The sequence below is a fragment of the Typha angustifolia genome, chromosome 13 (genome assembly GCF_048772165.1).
Source record: "Typha angustifolia cultivar Huaian chromosome 13, ASM4877216v1, whole genome shotgun sequence".
NCBI classification, from domain to species: domain Eukaryota; kingdom Viridiplantae; phylum Streptophyta; class Magnoliopsida; order Poales; family Typhaceae; genus Typha; species Typha angustifolia.
In genome coordinates, this window is record NC_133251.1 from 11763427 (window position 1) to 11773748 (window position 10322).

General features: G+C 37.8%; 1 protein-coding gene across 1 annotated transcript; it reads right to left on the reverse strand.

Annotated features, from left to right (window-relative positions):
- Positions 1-8008: 8008 nt before the first annotated feature.
- On the reverse strand, positions 8009-10322 carry LOC140774934 (indole-3-acetic acid-amido synthetase GH3.8). The gene is made up of 3 exons (XM_073118122.1): positions 9882-10322; positions 9705-9806; positions 8009-9590 (listed from the first exon to the last, which is right to left on the reverse strand). The coding sequence occupies exons 1-3, from the start codon at positions 10217-10219 to the stop codon at positions 8213-8215; spliced, it is 1818 nt and encodes a 605-aa protein (XP_072974223.1). The 5' UTR covers positions 10220-10322; the 3' UTR covers positions 8009-8212.

A 10322-nucleotide genomic window follows, 5' to 3' on the forward strand; every position in this document is an offset into this window, starting at 1 on the left:
AAATATTTATCATATTTCTTAACAAAACTTAAGTTCCTCCCAATCTTACAGAGTATCAATATAACCGTAAAAACGTGTCAAACAATTTGAGAAAATATATAAATATCCTAAGAGATTGATCTATCTCACGCACCACGTATCGAAGCATATGCACTATAATTTTTGTTACAAGATTACTTACAAACCATTCCACGCTCGACACTCATGATTAATTATTAAAGTTCTTCTTATTTGCTAGACCTCATGATAAGTTACTTATCGTGAAACAGTCAATCAATTCTGCTCAAATCCACAAAGTTAAAATGTCCATGTCTTACTCCCCTAAGACGATGATGCATATAAAAGAATGTAGAGCATCCAATGTATTTACGATACAGCTCCGATAATCAAGTAGATCTTGGTCAAAAGTAACCGTAGCAATGAAACTTCTATGGTTTATGTGAAAGATATCTTCAAAAATATTTTGTGATAGCCTTTTTGAACTCTAGATCTCTCAATCAATTTTCTCATAAAATATTTCAAAACTATCCCTCAACAATGTAAATTGGCTCCAGAACTCCTCACGACAATGTAAATTGGCATCGAAACTTCATGATCCATACACATGTTTGAATGCTTTTAAGTTTGAATGTTTCGTCATTGTAGAAAAATTTTCTCTACCATATTCAATTTTAATCTGATTGAAACTCTTTGCAGCTTGGTGGACACAAAAATCTCTATCATATGCATTTTAACCAATTCCTTACAATTAGAATCATAACTCAAAATTCAGTCTTTACACTTTGAAAATTTATTAATCTTGTGTTAATGCTCATATATAAAATCTAGACAAGAGAATATATAAAATTATATTTTAGTATTTCTAATTATATAATCAAATACAGAAAAACCCCAAATTTATGAAGAAACAAAATTTCTTAGAATACATTAACATTTATATGGTTATCTTAAGCTCATCTCAATTAATTTATATTAATCCTGATATTATTCTAATCATAAGACAGTTTCTATTTCTTTGTATTATAATACAGGGACAGATCTAAATATTATTTCTTATCCAAACATGGTGTTTGAAATAGTGCTCAGTGAGTTAGTTCAATATGACAGTCTCATCCCTGATCTTCTTTACAATATCTTGTAATTGCCATTCTTATTGGATTGCTAGTGTATTTTAGTCTCACCTCAATTCTGTGTTACAGTCTTGATTCAGTCCATTATTAGACCTAATCCTCTTAGGATTGCTATTGGTACTCATTAGAATATTGTTTCTCGTCCAATCATGATATTCTCCATCATCTTGATTATATCTTTACATTCTTAGTTAATCCATAGGTTTTTCCTTATGATGTTATTCTTGGTACTCAGGTAATAATAATAACTGCAGCCTTGAAAGTAATACTATTGTATTACTATAATTTTAGGTAATTTGACTAGTGAAATTAGAACAATCAAAACGCTTTACTTGTTTCCTGGCACATTCTATGTACTGAATTTTGTATGTGCTATATATCATATAAATATAGGTAACCACAAGAAATTAAATATAGATAAGAGCTAGATGAGTAAGACAAGGTGATGATCATATTTACCTTCTAGGATTTTATAAATTGTTGTCCCATTTAATTTCTGAATTATCTATTGATTATGATAATGGATTAAGACATTTCCTCCAAAGGAAGAGAAAGTTATATATGAACATTTAATATGTGATGGATTTATGTAAGGCTAGATATGCTGGAATTTTCAAAGAGAGCAAAATGGATGTGATGAAATAGATAAAATGTTAAGTGATGCTTTTGATTATTTTACTTCATATTTTGGCAAATATAATTTTTTATTTAATAATCTAAGAGAGGAGACAAATGGGGACACAATTTCTTTTTATCAAGTAATGAATGATGAGAATCAAGAATTCTATACAGGGTGCATGAAATTTTTCAAAACTATCATTCCTTGTTAGATTATTCTAGATAAAATATTTAGGAGGATGGAGCAAGTGAAGCTTCAATTTGTCCCTTTAGTTATTAAATATTTAAAAATCCCTCAAATAAGAAAAATCCAAGAAACATTGTCATAGAGTACTTATAAAGATATTTAAAATTTTCTCTTAAGACGAGGATTTTAAAGACTTTTCATGTTGTATAAAACAATATCTGGAGATAACATAGCAAAGAATGCACTAAGAATGAAATGCTAAGACTTTTCAATGGAATCTCATAATCGTACGACTAAGACTAGCATGTGATTACTTTAATCCATTTTGATTAATGACATTATGCGTAACATTTTGTTTTGATTCCATATAACTTACCTCTCTGGATGTGCATAAAATAATCATATTTTATTCTCTTTATCTATTCCTGGTCCATTATCATCTGAAAGTGATATTAATGGGTATATACAACCTTTGATAGATGAGTTAGAAGAATTGTTGATCGAGGAAATCAAAATTTTTGCACATCTTTGGATGGAGGGGATAGGAGAAGAGAAGAGAAAATAATTTTTTTTTAATTAGATTGAATTTTAGGAGAGAAAGAAAGAGGAAAGGAGAAAAAAATAGCCTCTAAGAATTACTTCTTTTCTCTTTGAAAGTGAGAAAAGGGGGAGAAAGGAAGATACTACTTTTCTATTATAACATTCCAAACATGCCCATATTTTATTACAATGTTTACTTAATTTTTTAAGAATTCTATTAACAAATTTAAAGGAGAATAATTTAAATATTAGATATTATAGTTTGTTTATACTACTTTATTTATTTTTTAAAGAGTAATCTTATAGATATTATAGCTAGTTTATTTTAATAATTAAATATGAGATAAATGGTATAATAGTAATCATATTATTATTTTTTCTTTCCTCTCCTCAAATCAAATAGAGTAAATTTATTTTTCTTCTCTTTTCTCAATTACATCCAAACAAGGTGAAAGAAAAATCATTTTCTTTCTTTTCTCTCCTTTTCTCTTAGTCTCTCCATCCAAATAGAGTATTCATGCATCTTATAGCTACAACTTTCAAATGCGAGCTGCAATTTGGACTATTAATTTTTTTTAGGTTATATGCATGCTTATATTGGTGGAATATTGTAGGTTGACTTTCGTGTCCTTGTTGTAATAAATACTTGCCCTAAATATTTGAAGAATAGTAATTAATATGGAAGAAACTTTTGGGCCACTGTTAGATTCCTAGATAGGGCTCACAAATTTCGACAAGATGCAACTTCATTTGATGGTGGTACCTAATATGGTTTAGCACTTATTTGACTTTCTAATAAGATAGTTCAGAACAAGTAGAGATGAGTTTGAGATTGCTAGGCATCATTTTTTTTTTGTTAGCTATTCACACACTTGATATAAACACATAAATATATCATACTCTGTAATGTCATTTGTCGAGTGTTAGGTTTATCCATATAGACACATGATATAGATTGATTATGGTCATGGCAGAAGTTTTCTAGTAGTTTACTTGATAGGATATAAGTGTTTCTTGGACTAATTAATTTGGGAGGAAAAGAATTTAGAAAAATATTCTAATATATATTGACAAACTATACCTGCTTACCTTATGTTGGCAGCTTCGCCTAAGCGTCTGTTTAGTATTTTTCCTTCTCTCTGGAGTGTTGGAGTGGGTCTTTTCCTTAATCCTTTGTTAATCTCTGGTTCTTATACTGCATCATCCAGCAGAGTTAATAGGGATCAAAACCACTAAACCCTTTCCTCGTCTCTTTGGGAGCTATGGAACCAATCCATGGTGGTGCACATTGAGCATCTCTACGTGGATATTTTCTACTACTTTTTGACATGCTAAAGCCATATGTATAGATCTGCAGGTGGATTGCTGAAGCAGAAATGCGCCAAACATTGTAGCTTTGCGTAGAGAAATTGCTATCTTGATCGAAGTAGTTAATGACTGTGGCTTTGTTTGGTAACTCTTCACATCTCCTGTACTGCATGGATGTTGCTGTCCTTCTGTTTGCAGAGATAAACATGAAAATAAAGTCTCTGAAGGCTGTGAAATATTGGGAGAGGTAAAATTGCTAGAACGACTAGATTTAGAAATATATATAAAAAATATCTTAAGTCAAAGTCAAAAGTAAAAGAAATATTAAAACTGATCTGGTTTAGAAAATTAAATCCTACTAAACCAAGTAGGAGACCTTAATTTTACTCTAACTATGTGAATTAAACTCAAGTTGGTAAGTAAAAATTTGAGTAAGAATAGAAAATAAAAATAGGAAAAGTAAACATATTGAAGAGCAAAAGATCACGACATGATTTTATAACGTATAAAATCTCTCTGTCTCGGAAAGCTCAAAAAGCCCATGGGCTTAAAGCCCATCTATATCTTAACCGATAAATTGAGTCAAAGCTTGACTTGAGCCCGCTTTGGACCCGGCCTAGCCTGACTTGAAATTCTATTAATTGAATTTTGATATCTTATTTTTTATTGTCTTGCATACACCGTCCCGAACTATTACTCTCGTATCATCTAAATTTTCTTAAGTAAGGCCTTCTAGTTGTTCGAATAATTGCTGAAATTGATTTCTATTTTGAATATCTTAAATTTTTAGACAATCTAGTTATCTATAAACTATACGACTCGATCATATACTTGAATCAAGTTTGTACTACTCAATTACATGTGAATTTACCGACAAATTTATCACTACAAAAACATCGCACTTAAGTGCTACATGATTAAAGAGCTGTTAATGTCCAAACACATACTGTGTCACTCAAGAACTCGACCTGCTGATGTGTTTTGCCAGGTAATTTTTATATATGAATGAAAGGTACTCACCATGTTTATCGCTTTCTAAGGATTAGTTTCATTTGCTTTCCCCCTAAGAGATGCAAATTGCAACTGCATCAAAACACCATGTTGAAATCAGATGCCTTTACGCTATAAAAAGGGAGAACTTATGCCTTGTACATAATCTGATTAGATGTCTATTGGTGAAGAAAAAGGAGGAGGAAGAAGAAGCGTGATGCTTTACATCATTCCAGAGAGAAATTAGGAGGGCAGTTAGCTGCAATAAAGCAGTCTTTGTCTTTGCTTGATGGTTCTTGCCTTCTTGGGCATCACATTGCAAATGCTCTTCCACCCATCTATTTTGCCACCTGAATGCACTTTGACAATGTAACTTTCATACGCAAGTTGAGCCTTAATCTTTTCCAGGATTGAAAATATACTGATGTGTTCTACGTTACTTTTCGTCGATCAGTACGTTTGATTCACTCCAAATGATTATGTGAGGCAACCAAATTCAAGTCTGTACTTGTTAAACTTAGGCTTGGATCTACTAAACCATAGCTAGCTTTGAGTTTCATTTGGTGTTTTCTCTTGGCTCTGACTCATCTATAAAGACAAATTTCTGGGATCGGAGTTGCGTCTTCATGTAAGCAATTTCCTTCTCTAGAGTATCTTATCTTCCCAAGATTGCTCTAAGGTTGCGTGCTGAAGTATAATATGTGAACCAAACAGTCAATTTTATCCAATCAATATTCTCAACTTTTAGCTTTAAATCGCAGTGAGTTCATCATTTCGAGCATCACTCCAGATTTTTCATACACTGTGTGATGATGCATGCAAATAGTAGCTAGGCTGTCGTTTATTATGACAAGCATCTTTGTCTTTTCCTTTCCTGAACCTGATACAAATATACGCAAGTATATATTCATGGTTCATTAACTTTAGGGGCTCATTAATAGGTTCAGAAAAGCAATTCATTAAGCTCCTAAAGGTTCATGGGGTTGACGAGTTGATCAGGATGAAGGAAGTCAAGCAAAAAATGAATAAAGGAGTAGTATGATGCATTAGTAATCAAACCTCTCTCTCTCTCTCTCTCTCTCTCTCTCTCTCTCTCTCTCTCTCTCTCTCTCTCTCTCTCTCTCTCTCTTTTTGTGCTCCAGAATTGCCTCTCCTCCATCCATGCAGTGTATTCTAAATCGTTCACCAGCATATCAGTAGTTTCACTGTTATAAATTTAGATGCAAAAGCTATGATTTATTATTAGAGGGGTCTAGATGGCTAATAAATATTCATAAAAACAGTAGAAACAAAAACAAAAACATCCCCTTGGTGATGGTAAGATGGCAAAGCTTTCTTTTTTCAATCCTCTTAAGAGCAATGTAAAAATGTTTCTATTTATTTATTTAATTATTTTTGAGAGCTGGGAGGAAATTAAAACACGAAGACAAAAACAATACCAATTAAGCATAGTATTTCGTTCAAAATCTATTTGATGCTAGCTCAATAAACTAGTGGCAACACATCACCTAGAGGCTAATTTTTCACTTGGTTAATTACGTGTTGGGCCTCTCTGTAGCACTTTCATCAAGTTGCCGGATCCTCTAAACTATTTAATATTGGCAAATGATTCAACAAGAATTATTAATTTTTTTTCCTAATCGAACGGTTGAGATTAAATGATAATTGTAAGAGTAAATTAATTATATTTTATTTCTCTCTTAGCTATCTATTTCTTTATAAAAAATAAAAATAATAATAAATTGGTAGAAATTGACACTCCTATTATTAAGGAAATTGTTATAAGGATAAGTAATAAGAAAATACTTATATTCTAATTTTTTTTATTGATTAATCTAGTCACATATGTAAAATATCTTATATACCCTTTAACTTATCATAAGATGAAAATTATTTTTAATAACTAATTGGTTACTACCCAATCATTACTCTTTAATGTATCACTAAAGCTCCTCTATCAATATTTTATTAGAATTTCTTTTATAGAAATATTTAATAAAAATTTGACCAACTTATATAAGGACAAAAATACCCTCATCTTCCTTCCATATCCTTTCATCTTCTTTTTGTAGCGATTTTCATGGTGATTTATCCAAATGTTATATTCTAAACAGACCTTTATAGAAATTCTATTAATATTTTAATAGAATTTCTATAAAGGTATCTCACTGATACAATTAGATAATTAATCGGTGTATTTTACTCTCTTATACTTATATCTAAAATTATTTTATCTTCTCTGTTTTAAAACTAATTAGAGTTATAAGTACAGAAAGCGATTTTAAGCATATAAGTATAAAAGGATAAATATATTTAGACATTTTTTTTATTGAGGGGGGGTGAAAATAATATGGAGTGAAAGTTTGAGGTGGTAAAGTATAATTAACCAATATTCACATTCGAAGAGTCCTTTAGAGAATTGTCGTTATATTGTATAATATCTCCCAAAGACGTATCATTTTCCAAATCGAGAAACTTTGGTAGGTGTTACTTATAATAACTCAAAATCCTACCCCAAAAGCGGGAAGAGGGGGGGGGGGAGGGGGGGTTCTGTCACGTGCCTCCCTGGTGGTCTACCACGTGCGGCGGTTATGTATGTTGTTGTTAGTCCAGTCCTCATCCAACTACGCCCGATTCCTTTGTAATAAACTATACGTCGGAAGGCCCCACGAAACAAACATGACTCGGAATCCGACCACGGGGATCACGAGATCAAATCTCCAGTTCTCGTCGGTTCGTCTGTTTCTTATCCTTGGACTCGAGCTTTAACCACATCGAGGTCACGTGACTCTCCTTCTAAAAATCCCATCGCGATTTCCAAGGCAACACGCATCATCCCCATAACCCTCCCATTGGATTTGGATGGACGTAATAAAGAGACCCAACTTTAAGCATCTTGCAAACAGGACAGGGGACTGCTGCAAAGAAAACCAGGTACGGTGTCCCGCACCCCAAGGCCCCAGACCAAAATTCCAGTAAGCTACTCCTACACCTACCCTACCTGACGAAGTTTTGACGAGAAATCCTACTAACTTGACTTGTACCTTGAAATCATCCTACATATATATATATATAAATATATATTAACGTACCTTGACCGAATTTGAGGAGGAATGTGGTAGCGTGGAGTCCCAAAATTGTGTAGCGATAGTTTAATTTTCTAATTAATTCTACGGGTATATATATGTTTAGAAGATTCTTTTAAAGAAACCATTTTGCTATTGAGCTAAAGATAGACACAACATGGGAATCCTTTTAAACAAGAAAGAAAAGAGATAATGAAAAGTTACAGAAAGAAAATAGAAGAAAAGAAAGAAGAAAGAGGAAGTAGGCTACGTCCGGAATGAGGAAACTGATGCCTATCCGTATCCGGCACGGTTTTCTTGACCTAATTTGTGGACAAAACTACCCCCGGTCGGTACGAACACAGTCGTCCAGCTCAGACGGACCGGTGCGGGGTCCACTTGGGCGGGGCGGGGCTAAAGTGCGCGGAGACGACACGGGAGTCGAGCAGTTCCAGGATGGGTGGGAAGTTGACACACCTCGGCACTTTGTACTGGTTGATGGACGCCCCCCTCGAGATGGCGTAGTCCATCAGCTCCTCGAATGTCCCCGATCTCACAACGCGGATCTCGAGGGGCCCGATCGACCCGTCCGCGACCCGGCTCTGCCGATACACCGAGTTCATTGCCTCCTCCATCGCGAGGCAGCACTTACCCATCACCTCCCCGTCCACCGGTCCCTTCCCGTCCCCCGCCTCCCTCTCCAGCAGTTCCCAGTAGATCACGTAGTGCCCCGGTATGCTCTTCGTGTACGCGTGGCTGGTGTACTCCACCACCGTCGCGTTGTACGGCTTCAGCAGCTCGGATGCGGTCTCCACCGCCCTTTGGAGCTCCGATTCGTCCGTTTTGTCGGACTCGATGCTTAGGAGCACGTTCTTGCGGCGCACGAACCGGAACTGCGGGGCGGAGTTGTGGAACCCGGTAACCCGGAGGATGTCCCCGACCCGGTAGCGGTAGAGCCCCGCGTAGGTGGTGATCACGAGCTCGTACTCCTTGCCGACCTCCACGTGGGCCAGATCCACGAGCTGGGGGGTTGCTGCCCCGCACGTGCCGGCGGCGTCGATGGCGAGGAACTCGAAGTAGCCCATGTTGGGCATGATGGTGTAGGAGACCTCGGAGGGTGCGCACATGGGGCGCAAGTTAATCCCGAAGTAGCACTCGGAGGAGGCGTACATGGTGCACGCCATCGGGAGACCTCCGCTGTAATATTCCAAGGTGGGTATGTACTGCGCCATCGCCCCCGTCACGATCACGTCCAAGTACTTAGTGTTGGGCCACACGCGCGTCACGATCCCGGACCAGTCTCCCTTGGAGCACTCGAACGTGAGGAATTGGGCTAGCTCCGGGTCGGGTCGGAGGAGATCCGAAACCGCCTCGCGGACGGAGGGGTCTCCGATGCGGGGGTTGAGGGTTCCGGAGGCGATGTCGGCGGCGAGCTGCTCCCAGTGGAGCTGGAGGAAGCGGATGGCGCGGAGGAGGCCGGAGGCGAAGACGGCACCAACGCGGAGGACGTCGAGGCGCTGATAGAGGCCGCAGAGCATCTGGGCGTACATGCTCTGGAACGAGTCGGCGCAGAGGATGGCCGCCGTCGGGCTCGTGTACACGTTGTAAGGGTCGTAGGGTCGGGACTTGAAGTGCTCGCTCTTGTAGTAGCTCGTGAGCACCGGCCGCGCCGTTAAGCCTCCGGGTGTCTTCGTCTCCGACTTAACGAACAAGAAGTAGAGCCCCTTGCCCTTGTCCAAACCAGGGACATAACTGTTACATATGTGCATACGCCATTAGAACAGTTTGCTCATGTATTATATTGAACTTTCTGATTCTTAATTAACTGAGTTCCAATCGAATGTATATATGTGGATATATACTCACAGGTTCATGACGGGCATGAGGAGGCTGTAGAGCAGCTGCCGGCGATCCAACTCTTCTTTAATAGTCGGCATCAGCTTCCTCTCACCGGCCGACGTCCCGGAGCTTTACAAATAGAAATATTTAGTCGTAGAGATATTTGAGCTAGGAAGACACAACGTATCTAGAAACGGAGGTTACCTCGTGAGGAACTCAGAGATGGGGTGAGCAGAGAGGATAGCAGAGCGATCGCCATTTGCGATACGCTGGATCTCTGGCTGCAGGTCCTCGTAGGTCACGACGGGGACCTTCGCCTTGAAACACTCGCGGTCGGTAGCGCCGTCGAGCTTGCATCGCTCGAGGTACTCCGTCTTGGCGTTACGGGATAAGATCTCGGACAACACCTTCCCCTGGACGGCGTCGGCATCGGCGGTCATCTCCTCGATGAACCGCAGTTTCTCTGCGTCCTTCTCGTTGGCCGCCGGCCCAAGAGGGGTCGAGGAGACCGTGGATTCTATAGTCTTGATCACTGCCATCATAAACTATATGACTAGCAGTAGAACTAGCTAGAAGCACTCTAATAAGCAAGTACAGAAAGAGAGAGAAAGGGAAGGAGAGCAGCTCAAGGATTGGAGATGGAGA